Source organism: Macrosteles quadrilineatus, unplaced genomic scaffold (assembly GCF_028750875.1).
Source record: "Macrosteles quadrilineatus isolate MER2022 unplaced genomic scaffold, UCM_ALF_1.0 Scaffold_1__1_contigs__length_201487025, whole genome shotgun sequence".
Taxonomy (NCBI): domain Eukaryota; kingdom Metazoa; phylum Arthropoda; class Insecta; order Hemiptera; family Cicadellidae; genus Macrosteles; species Macrosteles quadrilineatus.
Window position 1 is genome coordinate 151,421,439 of NW_026542594.1, and position 19,928 is coordinate 151,441,366.

At 35.0% G+C, this 19,928-nt stretch overlaps 1 protein-coding gene across 1 annotated transcript in view; it reads right to left on the minus strand.

Annotated features, from left to right (window-relative positions):
* Positions 1-4,776: 4,776 nt before the first annotated feature.
* Positions 4,777-19,928, minus strand: part of LOC128987451 (GTP-binding protein Rheb homolog) — a 29,023-nt gene continuing 13,871 nt past the window's right edge. The window contains exons 4-5 of the mRNA XM_054408301.1: positions 6,475-6,604; positions 4,777-5,353 (exon numbers count right to left, since the gene is read on the minus strand). Coding sequence (XP_054264276.1) covers positions 5,264-5,353; positions 6,475-6,604 — 220 coding nt within the window. The 3' untranslated portion in view covers positions 4,777-5,263. The remainder of the gene's footprint in view (positions 5,354-6,474; positions 6,605-19,928) is intronic.

Consider the following 19,928-nt stretch of genomic DNA (forward strand, 5'->3'; position numbering starts at 1 on the left):
GTTGTTGTGATCTGGTCATTATTATGAATGTTATATTATGACTGGGACGGTGGTGTCGTCCTGTAATCCAGCTACTAGGAGGTCATGAATTGTGGATATTTATAGGCATGCACTGTGGATGGAATACTATCTGGTGAGGATTAACCAAAGATCCCATAAGACCAATAGATGGAGCATGTTGGCCGCGACGTGAAGCCAGTATTTTTCACTAATCTTAACTAAGATGGCGGCTGCCGGCTGTGATGAGCCCTAATAGCGTGCGCAACTAATTAAATGTTGTGACAAACGCCTTTGTAATACAAAAATTTCTGTTACTAACACAATGACCTTCAAAATACGCTTTTGATTTTTTCTAGCGTTTACCATTTCTTAGAAAAAGTTAGTTTACAATACATAATTAACAACAAAAACTTTTTGGGTAAAAGGAAAATTCTGAAAAGCTACAAATATATTTATATGTATCTACATTGCATTAAAATTTGATAAAGAAAGTTCTGATGTATGGTTTACAATGTATGAATTTTCTAAGTCACAAGATAGTTTCTGAAACTCTTTATACAACTCTCCTTTATATTCTGACTGTCATATTAATTCTAATGAAAGAGCTAAAAAATATTAATTTTTAGATGAATACAAAGAATAAAACGAGGAATATTTATATACTTACCTACTTTACTTTCCGTGTCCGGAAAAAAAAAACACCAGCTCAGTTAGATATTATTTTTCCAATAATCTGCCACATATATGGCTTCGTCATTTGCCTCCTTAAGATCGAGCCAGGAGCATGTTCTGTCCATATCTGGACAAACTAGTAGATGTTCATGGTCCTGAGGGGCCCCACATGTGCAGTTTGGTTCTCCTTCATAGTACCCCCACCTCATGAGGTTTACTTTGCACCTCGAGACCCCACTTCGCAATCTATTTAGGGTCCTCCATGTGGGGTAGGGCAGGTGACAGCCTGCAGGGAGTTCCTCTCTGAGTTGTACTGGTGGCTGTTGAGCCTCCTGCCTCCATAGCCGAAGCCTTAATACTTCCGGTGTTACTGAATGTATCTCAGTGGTTTTGAGAAAACTCTTTCTTGACCGGAGTCTAAAGGGCTGCTGTTGATGCCCATATAGTGGATGACGGTGGTCGGTCACTTGCTTCTGTCGTTCTACTGCGGCTGCCACGTTTCTCCTTATACTGTATATGGTGGAGCTACCCCAATGAGAGGGTATATACTGTCTACTGGGGTTGGTTTTAAGCATCCTGACACGATCCTTGCAGTTTCACCAAGCGAGAATATTTATATGTAATCCGTGTTTTTCTAATTAGTTTAAGTTTAGTAACTTTTCTGTATAGCTCCAAACTTGAGTATCTAAACTGTATTGTAAGTGAGGTTGCAGGCAGAATCTGCCCACATGACGTAACGCAGCGCGGTGGGTAGCCCCTATAGTACAATTTAAATTACAACCAAACTACACAAGCTAGAAAATTAAAAAAATATGATCAAAAAAATTCAACTCTAGCTACAAAATCCACTGTTTTTTAACTTTCCTGACCAATAACTAAAAGTAATAACAAAAGTAGGAGCCGACGAACTTGTCGGTGAATACATCATGTCATATTTAAAATGTACCGTAACACTCACATATAAAAACACTCATTTAAAAGTACCGACTTTATTTGGAGATTTAAAATAGAAAATATTAACTCTTAAGCTTTTTATTAGAACCAATAGTGTCATAGACTTATTGACTTCACTCATACGAAGTTTCAACCATATAACTTTAGTCCAAGTAGGCTAAATTTTGAGTTATTTTGAAGCGGAACATTGAGTTTTGGTGCAGTTTTCATTGACATCTAGCGCTTCTAAACTAAAGTAAGATGGCAGACCTGGCTTCAATGCCTGCTTTGAATGACCTGCTTTAATGTTAGTTAGATAGGCGTGCTCCATCTATTGGTCTTATGTGATCGTTGGGATTAACGTCCGCACTAGTGAGTACTACGACTATCTGCAGTACTATCCTGACAATTAGACTAATTCGTTAATACCAAGGCAAAAATGTGGTTCAAATTCCATTACAAACTGTAGGTCCCTTAGTTGTCATTAGCTGTATTGGCTATTAATTAACAGCTGTGTCTAAGGAGTACAAGATCGTGCCACTCACCCTACACTCATCTCCATTCATACTTGGCTTAAAATACCTACTTTGTATCGTCGCTATTTCATTGAAAAGTATTAATATAACACTTAGCTGCATGGAGGAGTGAGCTTGTCTAGTGGTAGAGCGCAGGACTTCGGTCCCTGAGGTCCCGTGTTTAAATCCCGCCAATTCACCAAAGGATTTATCTAAGTAAAAAATCCAGCAAACCCTAGGTCTAGCCTGAAGTAATGTCAAAAACAATTTGGGGCTCGTGCCTAGCGACTTAAGAAAAAAAAACATTGAACTGCATAAGCCTTATAAAAGGCCTGTCCACAGAGTGTCTTAATTTCACTCCATCTTTTCATTGTGGTTGGTAACTATTTAAGAAGAGTATAAACATTTTATATTGAAATATTAAATAGTTGAAAGAAAGAAAGGCGTTAACAATGTCTTTACAAAAGTTAGGAATACTCAATAAGTTATCCAACTAATTAAATTATGTTGTACAGATACAAGAATAAAGTGGAAATGGAAAACGAATATAGCGGTGAATTTAAAACAACTACGGGACTAAGAGAAGGGGATGGGCTATCACCAATTTTATTCAACCTAGTCATAGAAGAAGCACTCCAAGAAAACTAGAAGAAAAAGTAGTACTGTAGTTATAGGCACCAAAATTAATGTATTTCGCAGTTGGATCAAAAACATTAACGAGGAAATATACCCCCGACGCAGCAAACCTGCAGACTAAGCGAATTTCCATTAGCCTGATAGGATTTATAATGCCTCCTTTAAAATATTACATTTATTTTATTCCCTATTTAAATATAATTAGTTTAACGAGTACTTAGGTTTGCTGCAACAGGGATGGTAAAAAGGTGGTTTTTTATGTTAATAGTTTAGTAAGAAATGAATGTATTTTCCAAATTCGATAAAAATTATGGGGGAACATGGGCATTAGAAGAACAGCTCTCGACTGGTTTTTTCCTATCTTGAAGGTAAAGCAGTCAGCCAGTAACCATACCTGCAGTTGATTACTCAGGACAATTACGGTCTCTTCTGAGGCTGTGGTGAGGAGGGGTGTGTCACAGGGGTCCGTCCAGGACCGATCCTCTTCCTTTTGTTCATTAATGAACTACCATCTAGCATAAATGAGGAAAATGTATGCCTATTCCGGGACAACACTTCCCTGTGTCTAGACCTAGTACGGAGGAACTGGAACTTGTCACCTTTCTGGAATTAAACTCTCTTCGTCAGTGGTGTGAAGAAAATGAATCTTGAACGCTCAAAAGACCCAAATCGTTCAGTTTTGCAACCGGTCAAAATAGTTCCACAATGACTTTCTCTACTGATTGATTAATATACCTCTAAGTGAAGAAAATTATAGAGATGAAATAAACACAATAAAACACATTGCCTTGAATAACGGTTACAGCTCTGACAATGATTGATAAACTGCACAGTAGAATTAAGAGGGAAACTAATAATAAAATCGCCAAAGATAAAACTGATACAAATACGTGACATAAGTTATGTAAACTCAACCAACGTCTAGCAAATCGTTCTTTTAGTAGGCACAACTATTCAGTTGCATACAGAACTAGCAACAACCTCCAACGTGAGCTGTCAGCTTCACGACAAAGGAATCGCCTATACTAGAGAAGTCAGGTGTGTATAAGCTTAAGTGTGGAGCATGCAATTCCTACTATCTCGGACAGACTGGTAGATGTTTAAAGCCAGGTATAAAGAACACATAAGCGTTATAAAGAAACCAAATTATGCAGAACATATTCAACAGTATTGCTTCGACTATTCTGAAATCATTAGTTTAGAAATACTCCATATTGGCAGCTAAGGTGACAAACTTAACTTTATTGAAAATTTCTACATCTACACAGCTAAAGAACCCAACTTAATTAGTAATTCCCAGACTAATTCAGCCAATCCAAATTTTGAGAAAATCATACAAATCAAACAGGGCAAGGTTTAATTTGAGCAGCTATGTTGGTACACAAGTAACCAGTTGTTCCAGTCGTCCACCCAACCTTTGCAGTGATAAGGTTTGATCAGTCTGTGCACGTGCCTTAATGTTTTTGTGTTGTGTCCGTGTCTTGAGTTGCATGTATTATTTTATTAAACTTTGACGCAATGGAAATGAAACATGGTAAAAAATGTAAATAGTTCAGTTTAGTGTATGACTATGCACCTGACGATAAAGTTATCTCCGAAACGGCCGAAGTGCTCATATAATCAGAATTGCAAAGACTGTAAGTAGCCTTTGTATATTTATTACACCCAATCTGCAACACTGAATAATCTTGTCTGATGGTTTTTATGCCTCCAGATTGCATTAAAAGGCATGTTTACAGGTGTGTAAACAATTTCCCCAGCAGGATCCTATACTCAAGAAATTATCTCAAAACACTAAACTGTCCTATCCCACTTACTTTCAACTGACTGGATCTGCCGATGTGACGATAAAGGTAAAGTGGATCAGTATTTTAGTTTATCTACTATTTTACTGTAGCAAAAAGTTAAAAACTCTCTGGTCAAAAAACCTTTTACAGTAAAAAAAAATTAAATTAACAACAGTTTTATGTAGACTGTGGGGTTTTATGTTAGACTTTAGGGTTTAAATTACAACTCTCCATCTGTGCTATTAAGTTTATTTTAGAATTATAATACAAAAGAAATTCAAAACATGCCTTCATTAAGAAATACAATAAAAATATTGAAAACAGTTACGATAACCCGATGTTTATACCTTTTTAGATTAAAGCATAACATTAAATGATTAATAATGCACCCAAATATACACAAGATCATCCTGTTAATATATTTACAAATATGTAAGTGTTTAAATTACACACAATGTACATAAAAAATCTTAACCTATTCTAAAGACTAATTCAACAACTAGCAAAAATAGCCTATATATTGTTCACATTTAAAAGAGTACAATATTTTCAACACAAATCAACAATAATTACATGACTGTACAACAATTTTAACCTATGATAATTAACACCAATGTTACACAGAAGTTTTAGATTGAATTTATTCCGAAACAGGCTTTTTGCACTAACTCAGAGGCATTTCCGAAATGAATGGTACAAAGTTGTGATATTGGCACCAATTCAAGAAATGGAGCATTTTGAACTTTCTTGCATGTTCCCATTAGCTTTCTCAATCTCTAGAAGCAAGGTGTGGAAAATATCAGCAACAGACTGAAATAAAAACAATCAAATTAACTATATCTGAAGTAATTGTTATCGACACTATTATTATAAAAGAGGTGGAATCTTCCAAAAAAAATTACTCTTACAAATTAATATTGTACAATTCTCATATTTTCCCATCAGTACATAAGAATTCCCACCAGACATTTTTAACAAAATGCATGACATAATATTTAAGAAATAACCATGGTATACTAATATCACTGTTTGGTCATCACAAATTATTAGAAGAATTCGGAGATTAAATATACCTTTATCCAATTTATCATATAAATGGTTACAATGGTTATTCCATTTAAAATTATCTTAAATTTTAATAAGCATCAGAAAATCTACTGATTTACAGACAGTAAGGTCAATGTTGGAGTTCGGAATTGTAAAATTTAATTTTTTAGGGCCGGTTTGATGAAGCAGAAAATGCTAATAAAAGTCTTAACATGATTTTAGTTAAGACCATTCTTGCTCAACCAGAAACTGATGTTTTGGACAGATGAAGAGAAACCAAGCGCCTATTCATTTTTGTCTTTACCTTTTACTGTTGCTGTTGTGTCGTCTGCAAATAAAATGAAATCTGAATTTACATTTGAAACATTAACTAATAACTATAATGGCCCTACCTTTGAACCTTGAGGAACTCCCAAGTGAACTTTATTCCAATCAGAAAAAAAACTGAGTAACCATTCAAGGTATTAATATTTACTTTTCAAAACCTATTTTGGAGAAAGTTTGCCAAACCAAAGAACAACCTCCCTACACGTTTTGCAGCTTAACAGGAGATGAGATTATGATAGTGTCCGTGACCGCAAGAGATTATTACAATTAAGACGTTATTGCGGGAGATGATATTGTTGCTCTATCTTCAAATTCACGAGCAGATCTCCATGTTTTTCTCGACATTCATAAGCACATGCTCGTCGCTCTTAAAAACGGGCAAGTCAATCTCACTCTAATCCAATTAACAACCAGACTGTAAGGCTTGCCCGATTTTTCTGATAACCTCTCAGCCAGTACTCTTATCAGTGTCTGAAATCAGTTATACTTATTTTTACTTGATTTAAGACCAAAATCTTGTCATTTATAAGGATCAAAGAAAAATGATATTGCCATACCTCATTTTGCTTAGCTGAAGCCTCAATGAAAGCCGCTTTCCATGATTCTGCTAATCGTTTACCTTCTTCACTGCTGATCATTCTCTCCATGTGCAAATCTGTTTTGTTCCCAACCAATACAATAGGAACACTGAAAACATGCAAATGTACAATTTATTCTTGAAAACTTTTTTATATTTATTCAGAACGCTTTCAAGAAAATCCTATATCAAGTACGGTAATACATGTAGTTTCATACGTGTAAAGTACAATAAAGAACTGGCTTCGTAGGTTTACTTTCAACTAAGATGTTTTTGAGGGATGGGATCAAGCTGGATTATTGAAGTCTGAATTGTACTACTGTAAGACCACATCAATAAAATAAGTTATTGCCATGATTTGGATTTTAAAAAGCAACAATTTCTCTCTTATGAAATTAGTCATATCATATAGATGAAAAATTCCTTAATCCTAATGTTGCTTGGGTAGCATACTCTTGTATTTACTCTTTAAAGGCGTAATTGCTATTTACATTACAAGTGTAGTAAGAGCTAGGAGGATTAAACATTAAGGAGAGAGCACGGCACGCGAATATGAATATACGTGTTGCGGTGAAGCCAGCTTTAGCAGAACACTAGAGTGGCAAAAAGCCGTAGCTATAACATGGGAGAGATTGGAAAAAACGTGACGTGTGCTGTTTCGAATTAAAATTGCTGCTAAACTAAAACACTTGTGTTATTCAGCAATGGCATTCTTAAAGTAAATTAGATTTCCTATCGAATGGTGTGAATCATTCCTATGAAGAGTATTATTTATTATTTACTATTGAAGATCAAAGTTGAATTAATTGTCTTTGACTTTGAACATATCCTTATATATAATTCTGTAAGACAAAATTTTTACCAGAAAACTTTGGACGTCTGGTAAGTCGCAGAAAAGTGGGAGGGGTCTTAAATTAAAGGTCTTGACCCCAGGGACTCGGGAAAAATAGCAGAATTCCCATAAAGTTACCAGAAAATGAGATATAACGTAAAATGTTCTCCATAAGAATAGCATTAGAAGCCATTTACAGCTAATTTTCGTTTACTTCAATACAGCTGATCGTGATATTAACATCAAGCCAGTACGCAATGTTAACACTTGGATTACTTATTTGCCAGTCAATTATGCAAAGTACTATATAAAACCAGGATAACGTTACCTATAATAATTGAGAATATTTAGTTACTTACGTTATAGAACGTGGAAATGAATTATTATACCGTGAAACTTTTTAAATTTGTGTATTTTTAACGTTTACTGTAACATGAAATAACCACATTAACTACACTACATTGACTAAATTTAATAACGATTCAAGATTAAATGGAGACTTCTGCTTTGTTTTTATTTCAAAACATATGTTCTAGATTTATTCTACATTTCATCTATATTTGTTAATCAAAAGTTCAAGACAAAGTTCCAATGGGAGGAAAAACAATATTGTTTGGAGATTTTAAACAGATACTGTCTGTTGCTCGCAAAGAGTTAAGAATCAGCCGCTGATTAGGACTAATTTGGTAGAATATGTAACATCAATCGCACCTTTAAGAGGAATACCACAACATAAACTTACACTATAGTTTTTTTGTTGAAAAAAAATCTAAAGTTAAGTTTGGTCAATGGGATGCCTTTACTTTACACTAATGTTGTTAAACCTTAACAAAAGTAGTATAAACTTAGAAATATTAACTGGGTAGGAATGCTAGCGGGTTTGTCCAAGAACTATGCTTACCTCAATACACCTTTATTTGCCTTTTCATATTTGACAAAGACAATTTCCAAAATTCCAATCAGGGAAGTTTCTTTTTATTACCATTAACCACAAGACCAAATCTACCTTAGTAAACCAGTATTTATTTCACAAACAATTATATGTTTGCTGACTTTAGCAGAGTTATACCTATATGTAGTGATTCAAATGATTTACTGAAAATAACATCAACAAAGACAAACAAGACAAACAACAAACTGTTTTTTACACAAAAGATGTGGCGTACAAGGATATCTATTCTGACACATAGATAATATATTTCTTAGTTTGTTTGAATATTAGAATAATTTGTTTTATATTATTGAGCTTTTTAGGGACTTATGTCCCTACAAGCCACTAGTGATTACTTAAATTACGATTTTGAAATAAATATAATGTATCTTTACAAATAATCAATTTATTCGTGTTCCCAAAGAGTTTCTCGAAATAAAAATAATATATTTACCAATATTTAATCGGAGTATTAAAACTAAGAAACGTATTAACTTTTTTTCATTTTTACAGCTTTTCAACAAGTTTATTAAGTTTGGGTTTTAAATAAAAATGCAATTTTAATTGTGAAATAAACATTAAATTAGCATTCCTAATTATTTTCTTAAAATTTTAATCCCATTTTATGCTAGTTTTAAGGCATTTTTGTGCTAGGCAAGTAATTTGAAATAGCCGAAGTCAAGAACAAATTCAAAGTGCTTCGCTTTTATTACACTCACAGCCGTTCAAATTAAATTACGAATATAAAAAGTAAAACATTTTCTTGTCCATTGAATTTTAGATTTTTTAATATCATATCAAGCCATATTTTGAGGGTTTATGTTGAGAAATATCAAATAAACTCTGAGTATAGCTGGTTCGGTTAAATGTTATTATTATGTTATGTTTCTGAACACAATACCCCCTCCCGCCAAGCTACGGCGCGCGGCCGGCTGGCTGGCTTCAACGAAACTCGAGCGTGACCCACCCTAATGTTTAATCCTCCTAGAGTAAGAGCGTTTTTACGGGGGGCCACCAGTTGACCGACAAGATACTTGGTCGTCTTGCCACTAGACCGTCTTTTTTAATTAAATAGATAATTACTGAAAACCAGTACGTCGACAAGTTATTTCATCGTCAGTCCAGTTGACCGGCCTGTAAATCTAAATTATTATACACGAGAAACCAACTTGTCGTCAATCCTCCCGACCGACTTACCACTTGCTCGTCTTTTAGGTGGGGATGTGTTGAGCGGCAGTGCCAGCGGCGCGCGCAGCTGTGGAGGGCCCTGCAGGCGTACCAACTTCTGTATCTTGTAGCGGCGGTTTTCATTCCGACGATTTTCAGCTATCACAATGCAGCGGACTAGTGAGGTTTTTATTACGTGTAATTGTTTGTTTCTCAATCGATATTTTGTTATACACAGTGCAGTGAATATAAATAGGCCTATATTAGTTTACTTCAATGAAATAAATGTTTTATTTAACTAAATAAATAAAAATACGCCGATTGAACAAATAAAATTGTTACAGACAACAGGAAGTCCTTAATATGATCAAAAAAGTGTTTATCTTTATTAAAAAATTACTGAAATTTGTAAACTTACTGCTGGCGACAAGGGTGGTGCCATGCATAGGTTTATCAATAAATAAGATAAACATGGACAACCTTATGCAGCTATAAGTCAGGAAACATTTGTAGAAACATTAAAATGCAATACCAATTTATGAAATATGATAAAATATTTACAGGAAATGTTGATTACTGTATATACATCGTGAGTATCTCCAGCAGTTACACACTGGTGATCTTTGAGTTGACTCTTTTAAACTCATTGAATATTACTTTTTTTCGTTTTGAAATAAATTCTGTAATACTTTGAAATTGCTCGAATCTGAGCAACATGTACACGAGTTTGTATATTAAATTAACTAACATATTTATGTAATAGGAGGGTCAAATATTGTGAACAGTGGTGAGGTAACTACCGTTACATTTATTCAATTGAGAGATAAATACAAATTGATAATACCGGTTATTTAAAGCTTTGTTGTCTATTTTTCCCTCTCTTAAAAAAATAAAATAAAGAATGAATTTAGACTTTTGGTGACATTAGTTTGTACTATTTCTCCTTAAATGACACTGCTGTCTTGGTAAGCAATAGTTATCTCGGTAAACTATTTATTTGCTGAAGTGCACAGTGTGCTACTTAGCCTGAGAAACATCTTTTGTTTTATGATTTTGTTGTAGGCCTATTGAAAACCTTGTCTAGAAGGAATTCCCATTGCCTGTGTTACCGGGGAGAAGTTTTTCTTAGTAAAGTCTGTAGACGTCTTCGGTTTTACACAGAAACATGTAATTATAATTGAAGAAGTACATGTTTTATCCTCTCACGTTGTTGCATGGACAATACTATGGTGATTCAATTCTGTGTACTTCAATTGTCTAACTGGCCCTAACTGACGCATCCTTGTTCTTTTTTTTACTAAATAATGTAGTCTTTACTTCCGTAGATCTTTGCGTTTTATTGTGTAACTGTCCTCAAGTAAGTCTGTGTTCTGAGTAAGTACTTCAAACGCACGGCACTACTGTATATTCAGATTTTCTAATGAACTAATATAAGGATAAAAGGAGTATAGACATGTATGTATGACAGAGTATGTCTACTCCTTTTATCTATGGTACTATTTCCAAGTTCATCTGGACGACCCTGCAAATCGTTTCTAGTAAAAAAAATATTTGGTTTATGTTTATGAACTTGTATGAGTGTTGTTAACTAAAGCTAAATTCACATCAAATTAATTAATTTAATTTATTTTAATAGTTTTCTAATTAATTTCAGTTTTAAGAACATATAGTAAATAAATCCTTGTTGAAACGGCTGTACTATCCATGTTCAACTATATGTTCAAAGATTCCTGGACGGCAATGTTATAATACTAGTTGGAGCAGAGGTACTGGATCTAGGGTTAATACAGTTTTGTGACGTAAGGTATATCATTGCAGAAGTAGTTAGCTCAAGAATTATGACGCGGATGACAAAGATTGGTAGTTTTTGCTATAATAATAAAAAAAAATATCAAACCCCAAGTACATAAAATCATTCACAGTTTTTTTTCACAGTCTATTGAATAGCCTGCAGTTAAGTTCACTCTAATGAAGAATATAGACGTGGCCAGAGTTCCAAACTATTTAAGTAACAACTGTTTACATGAACTATCCTAGTGTGCAATGTACTTATTGAATTTTCATTAGTAATATATCATGGCTATATCGTTTATGTAAAAGTATCAAAAGATAGTAAAACGAAAACGAAACCATCAACCAAGACCAGTGACCGAAACAAGTGTCGAGCTGGCGGCGCCGCGCCTACCTCGGGATTCCCCGAGGGCATTAATTCATCTTTGAAGTAACACCGGTAACACTGACTCACTGGCCGACACGGATACCCGCCTACCACCCCCTTTGTGTCGTCACCCTATGACCACCGGTCGGTCAGCCACCCATCCAAGGAAACTCTAGACATCGGCGGCTCTTTGTCGTTCGTTGACCAGCGTATTTTCTAGAGTTGAATGTATACCCTCACTCACACCAGGGAATAAGTAAACTGTAGTAGTTTTCTTGTTTATGAAAATATTTGCATCAAATTAGAAAAAAATCATTTATTTATTTATAAAATGTTATTATTTTACACAAAAAAACACACTTTTACCCTCCCTGTTGCAGCAAACCTAAGTACTTGTTAAACTTATTCTATTTAAATATGGAATAACTGTGATATTTTCAAGAAGTCATTTTAGTGTAAATCCAATCAGGCAAATAGAAATTTGCTTAGTCTGCAGGTTTGTTGCGGTGGGGGTATATTTCGTCATAAACTCTTTTTCCACTTAAGAGTCTTCAATAGTAAAGTGGCAACTAAAACGCGACTCCAGCGACCCAATTCTGGCGGCGCTCTAGAACTACCCGAAGGCCTTTTCCGGTATTACGCGTGCCGCATCACACAAGTAGTTTTCCCGCGCCCCTATTCAAACGCTTGTAGGCGAAGAAAAAGAAAGTGAGTTGACGACCGAGGCTAGGTCGACCCGATCGACTTCGACAGCTGTTTTACTGTCTCTCTCCCTCTCTCTCTCTCTCTCTCTGTCTTTGGATGTGTAGGGTTGGCGAGGGTTGTAAAATTGCTGAAAGTGAAAGGGACGTGGCTGGCGCTACGTTCCTAGTTTTTGGCCTCTTGATGCTAACACTGGGTCGGCTACTCGAGATCAAACAACAGCGTGTGTTTAGTACAAAATTGGGTCCACAGTCACATCTATCTATATCTATCTATCTATATATTAATAGGCAAGCATGTTTCTTTAAAACCTTTTTTCTCAGCTCGTGTGAATCGTAGGGAAAATCTACGCATACCGTTGGAAAGCTATTTTCCTGTAGGTGTGCAGAATCCCTTTATAAATTTAAATAGGCTCAAAGATAAGCACAAAAAATGAGTTTAAAAATTTGAAAAAATTAACATGGATCTTATGCGTTGCTATGCTGGTTACGAAATAACAACGAAATATAAACAGAAAATCAAAACAAATGGAGGAAACTCCAATCACATGTTTTATTTACAGTGTGGGGTGAAAATAGATAAGTGAGTACATTACATATTTTTGGTCGAGTTTCGACCACTGGACGACCTCTCGTACTTATTTAATACGCAAGCAGGATTTTTGTGACAATTACTCATCCGAAACTAATGAACCGATTGACATGTTTTTGGTGTCATTGGAAAGAGCGTAACGTGAAGTTGTGCAGGAAACTTTCTTTTTAGGTAAATAATTAGAGAGTGAGGCCCTGGGACCCTTTAAAGTTTCGTATTTCTCCATAAGATTAACATGGGAAACAAACATTGTTTTGAAACTCCAGCTGTTGTCAGGAATTAAATATTAATAATTAATTGCTCCCCATGGAAGCATGAGAGTTCTGTAGAGTTTAAAGTAGCCTACACCTTATTGTCTACAAATTGGCTAAATAACTTAGGTACAGTACATTATAAAAGCTGACAGACTTTTTATGTTGACTTAAATTGTAAGCTTACCATTTCCCGTCCATGGGCAGTTTGATAGTTAAAAAATAACCCTTTAAACTGGAATAGGACTGTTATGTAAATTGTGAGTATTTCCATTAGTTAATAATCTTTTAGTTGACTCTTTTAAAATCATCGGAAATTATGACTGTTATTAGTTTTTTAACAAGTCATTTGTTTATATGTAACTCCTGTACTTCTTTGCAATTGCTCGATTTCGAGCAACATGTACACTAGTTAACCTATAATTTTATACAATAGCTAAAATATTCCACATTCCAACCAAATTTCTGGCCGAAAGTAGTTTTTAATTGCATTTTAATTGAATGATTTGTAACGAATCGAATTGAACCATAATTGTGGTTAATACTAGGGACTAACAATTAAGGGACACTAGGTTCTAAATACTACAAGTGCAGAAGGGCACGGTACCCATTCGAGCCGTGTCCATATTTTGTTAAATTAATAGTAGTTTACAGCAACTGGATAAACATTTTACAATATTTCAGTTTTAACAGTAACCCCACAACCAATTAATTTCTCCCACCAATACTATTTTAATACTATTTAAAGGTTCTTTCAAAGGAAGAGATACCAGATTAACATATTAATAAAAACTCCGATTACGTACAGTATGGGAAATATTTTATTCATTGAATGATCAACTATATTTGGCAACTAACGCAATTAATATCATTTTAGCGAATTTCCCCTATAGGGAATAAGCTATTACCGTAGTACTCATGGTAAGACCTGGACCCAGGACCGATTTACTTTTTCGTTTTGAGGTCCCTAGAGACCAAAAACACCATCCGTTCAAATGTATATATATATAGATATATATATATTTATACATAAATATACATATTTATATATATATTTTTGGATTGGTTTTTATATGATTATTCTAAAAAAACTCCCTCCAAAAAGTTAACATAAAACAATATAACGAATAGAGACTAATCACACTATAACACTGGAACAGTTCCAGAATTTGTGTAAAACTGGTTTACAAATTGTTATACTGTACTGTATATACAACTTTATTTTACTTGGGGTTTTCTACGAAATAAACTAAAACAAAACTATTATGCGACAAGATGGTAAGGTCATAAGAATACTAGAATGATAAAATCGTCCATAAAACAACTACAAAAAAAAAAAAAAAAAAAAAAAACCCCGCCTATGCCGTTTGAGTTCCAGTAGGGGGATGGGACTGGTTCTGAAGACTAGGAGTTTCCTTGTTTGTTAGGCATTTCTAGGAAGAGGCACTTTCTAGTTTACAGCCCCAATGTGCGGCTGTTTAGTTTGATCACATTGTTGCCGCCCTTTTCGGGACACTAAATCATAATATCCACAAAGGCAACACACAACACTACTAAACTTACCCATATTCGAAACAGATGGCTTTTAAAAACATTGGGCCCAATCAATAGATTTTAAAGTACAGAATTTAATTATGACATTTAATATGATTAAAATCTAATCTCTAATTAAATTTTAATTAGAGTACAGGTAAAATAAGCATCGCAACGTAAACAATGTCAAGCGTAAGTATTTTATGACGGTTTGCTAAAAAAATTTTAATTTAAATGTGTTAAAATTTTGGTAGCATGAACTAACGTTTCGGAATCCAGACAGATAACGCAAAACTTATACAGTACGGTATGACATAAATTATAAATTAAATGTAACATGACTGTAAAAAATAAGATGGGACAACAACGATAATTAAGTTGTAAATAGTGATTTTGTGTTGTCTTCACTTGATGTTGATGTTCATTATCTGACAAGGTCATTTGTTTCTGTTTAGTAATGTAAAATGTGACAATGTTTGATTAAAACACAAGTATCAGGAGACCAAGCTTGCTCGAGGTGTCAGGTTATTTCATAAGTAGCGATGCATATTTGGCTAAATACACTCTCGCCAATTCAGTCAATACAAAAAGACTATTTTAATGTCTATCGTATTTCGTATTCGTATTTCAGGAGAAGACCTCTCGTTCATCTTTACATGCAAACACTACGTAAAATACCTTCTGGGCCGTGACAGACAGACAGAAATTGAGATAAAACACTAAAAGCTTTTTAATGTATAAACGCAAAAATAACCGAAAATAAATAATTCTGAACAGTGTACAGACAAAACTCTAATTTTATTTGTGATCAACTACCGTACATTAAAGTAAACAAAAATCAGCTGTGTGTGGTTTCTAATGCTATTCTTATGGAGACAATGTTACGTTATACATAATTTTGTGTTGAAATTTGGGGAAATTAACTACAGTATTTTTCCCGCCATCACGGGATCGAGTCCTTTAATTTGAGCCCTCTCCCGTCCTTCTACGACTTCCCAGTCACCCACAATTTTGAGGTAAAGACCGCGGCTTACGTAATAACGTAATTAATATATAGATATGAGGAGTTTACTTGTATGGTATAATGTACCAATCGTAATAGATGAAATGATTGAATCCATTGCTAAACAGCTGCTTATTTGCTATAGCAGAATTGAAAACAAGCTCATTTTGATAGGTTATCTATACACAAAACCTTATTCGTTTTCTAGTTTAGTTTGTTAATTAATGATGCATATGACGAAAATATGCCTCGGCTTTGCCTAGGTCGTAAAACTTGACCTCGGGTCAAAAAGAGTCACTTGAGGTCCTAGTGATTAAATATTCTAATAAGATAATTGTTTTGACGCTAATATGCAGTTTGTAACAACTGTAAAAAATAAAGATGTTTGAGTAGCCGACCCTGTAAGTCAACATAAAGTTTAAATGAGTGTTTTAAAGTTTGTTTGATATTTATGCCAATGTTAGTAATTAACAATGTTTAATATTTAGAAAATCATAAAAAAATCTTACTTTAATAAAAACAATTGTTATTGTAGGCGTACCACTATCACACACTGTACACTACTGCAATGTCTTGTTTGTGTTTTTATGCCATATATTAGGGTCTTTTGTCTTATATATCCTTTTGTGTTCCTTGTTCACTTATAATAAATCAACATTAACAATTCATTATAATTAACAAGGGAAATCTAATTTTTTAACACCTTTTACAACTAAAATTAAGTCTATTTGAATGATTAGCCAGCTGTACACTTTAATAACCCCAGTATTATGTATTCGATATTGTTACTTATGCATTGTAATTACATTTTAACGTTGGTCAATTTTAGGAAAGGGTTTGTCAATCATTAAATTTTAAGTTGTTATTTCATGACAACGTAATACGAAGTTGACGTACCACTTTAGCATTGCTCTGCATTTTACCCAGAACTGAAAGAGTAATATTTTTTTTTATTACAATTAAATAATATCTCATGAACTGCCATGCTGTAATAGCTAGTTTCCGGCGTAGGGCTATGGGAGTACTAACACCCTGGATGCCCCAAACTCGTGCCGATTATTAAGTATTGTGTGAACCCAAATCAGCTATTATTATTTCTTTTTCTTCGCCTCCATACTAGGTACATGGCTAAAACCTTCTTTTGCCATGGTGTTAGCATCGCAACTACTGAGCCACAACTGAACAGAAAATAATAAATATTCAGGCGTGAATAATATTCTAATTAATAACTATAAACTTTTTAAAACCTCATACCATTAAAAGAGTACTAGTTGGAGCAAGGTAATAAGAAAAAAAAACCTATAGTTTACCCAAGAATTGAGAGTTTTAAAGCAGGAAAGAGCTAAAGACCACCTACAGTGACAGTTCCATGTGACGTCAGGCCTCTGCCAGACCATAGGACACTATACATACAACATACAACCATGATATGAGTCATGATGACATACTGTTTTTTTGGTCAGATATTGTAGAGATTTAAATCATATACATTGTATACTTATTCCCATACTGATGGGTTGAGGCGTTCGAAAGTTATGGGACTTTGAAATCTCAAATTTAGACAACTTTCTTCACCCAGAAAATCATATTTTCAGTCTTACAGTATTTTCAATTAAATTCTCAACAGTTGATACAATTTGTCCTCTTGATTTAATGTTTAAAGGTATTTCAAACCTACATCCTTATTCCTTATAAAGTAAAATTCAGAGACATGCCGGGAGACAGCTATAGTGTAAGAGTTCCTTATCTATTATCAGGCTCATGTAACCTATATCCTTGTCCTTCTACTGTCTGTGCTGTAGTTTGACCAAGTTCATACAGCACAGGTCAGTTTCATACAGCACGGACAGGATATAGGAATATTCTCAAGTCATTAAACAAGCCAAGTACAGTTAAAAAAAAAAAATAAAATCGAAGATGCAGACGGAGACTCCAGAAAATTGCGGCACATCGTAAATAAGGTTGCAGGACGTCCAAGTAGGAAGGAAAAATTCCCAATAGAAGCATTCTGCGCGCACGATGGCACTGCCACCTCTGTCCAGATAATAATTGTATGCAATAATTTAGATTCAATTTAATTATTAATTAAATTAATTTAATTATTAATCATTCCCTAAGACTTTTGAAGCATGGCTTTGCATAATTCCATATTCACTTGACATTTCCCACCCTCCAACTTGCCTCCACTTCCTCTACGTCATGGACCTGTTTCCATCATTCCCTAAGACTTTTTAAGCATGGCTTTGTATTATTCTATAGTTACTTGACATTTCCCACACTCCAGACCTTTTGCCCTTGCAACTTGCCTCCATTTCCTCTACGTCGCGGACCTGTTTCCATCATTCCCTAAGCCTTTTTAAGCATGGCCTTGTATAATTCCATCGTCACTTGACATGTCCCACACTCCAGACCTTTTGTCCTTGCAACTTCCCTCCACTTCCTCTACGTCGTGGACCTGTTACCATCATTCCTCAAGCCTTTTTAAGCATGGTGTTGTATATTTCCATAGTCACTTGATATTTCCCACACTCCAGACCTTTTGCCCTTGCAACTTGCCTCCACTTCCTCTACGTCGTGGACCTGTTTCCATCATTCCTCAAGCCTTTTTAAGCATGGTGTTGTATATTTCCATAGTCACTTTATATTCCCCACACTCCAGACCTTTTGCCCTTGCAACTTCCCTCCACTTCCTCTACGTCGTGGGCCTGTTTCCATCACTCCCTAAGCCTTTTTAAGCATGGTTTTGTATTATTCCATTGTCACTTGATATTTCCCACACTCCAGACCTTTTGCCCTTGCAACTTGCCTCCATTTCCTCTACGTCGTAGACCTGTTTCCATCATTCCCTAAGCCTTTTTAAGCATGGCGTTGTATAATTCCATCGTCACTTGACATGTCCCACACTCCAGACCTTTTGTCCTTGCAACTTACCTTCACTTCCTCTACGTCGTGAACCTGTTTCCATCATTCCTCAAGCCTTTTTAAGCATGGTGTTGTATATTTCCATAGTCACTTTATATTTCCCACACTCCAGACCTTTTGTCCTTGCAACTTCCCTCCACTTCCTCTACGTCGTGGGCCTGTTTCCATCACTCCCTAAGCATTTTTAAGCATGGTTTTGTATTATTCTATAGTCGCTTGGCATTTCCCACACTCCAGACCTTTTGCCTTTGCAACTTCCCTCCACTTCCTCTACGTCGTGGACCAGTTTCCACCACTCTGATACGTCTCAGAAAGCAAGTGATACAAAATATGCCACAGAACATGAACAAGACGCAAGTGATACAACTTACTACGAGAGAGCTCAATGACGAAACTGACGAAAAATCCAACGCAAAACCTGGTACATATATATATATATGTATATACTAGCTGTTGTACCCGTGCTTTGCAACGGGAAGAAGACACAAAATACAAACATTTTGATCTTTACATTTGTTGTATAAAATATTTACACATATAGGCTACCACTTTTAGAAACAAAATTTGGCTGCACTTTAGTATCTGTCCTACACTCATAACAATGAAAAATATCGATATAGGCTATGGATTATTCTATATATTCATTTAAATTAATAGTACTGTACCCTGTCAGTAAACTTTATAACTTGTTAATGCGAATTTAATATCACAGAACCAACTTGTGTATTTGAAACAGCTGACGAAATTCTTTTATTCGTTTTAAATATTACTCATAAGGTTAACATGGGAAATTCCAGAGCCACTGGGGCGGAGCCCGAACGGACTTTTGAGATAAGAATGCGTCTATATGTTAATCGGGAATGTGAGCTATCATCACACCAAATTTCAGCCCAATTCGGCCAGTATTTTCTGCGTTTACTTGTCACAAACATACATCCATACATCCAAACTTTCTCATTTATAATATTAGTAGGATTAGTAGGATATATATATATATATATATACCATAATACCATATAACCACACTACAAATTTAATTCTACAATATACGGTACGTAGTTTTATCCAAACAAACGATCAAAAACCCCGAATGAAATTTTTAATTGACTTAATAGTCAATGCATATAAGCGAGTCTTATCTTTCGATGCAGATTAAATAATACAAAGGCAGAGGAATGCGCGAGACCAAGGACAATGTCACGGCACGGTTGCTATAGAAACGAAGCAACGAGAATTGCGCGCCAACGTCAACTGCCAGACTGTGTAAACACGCCGCGTGTGTAGTGTTCGACGGAGCTATAGTACTTTCAGTTGGCAATACTGGCTTCTAGCCTCGAGTGAGGT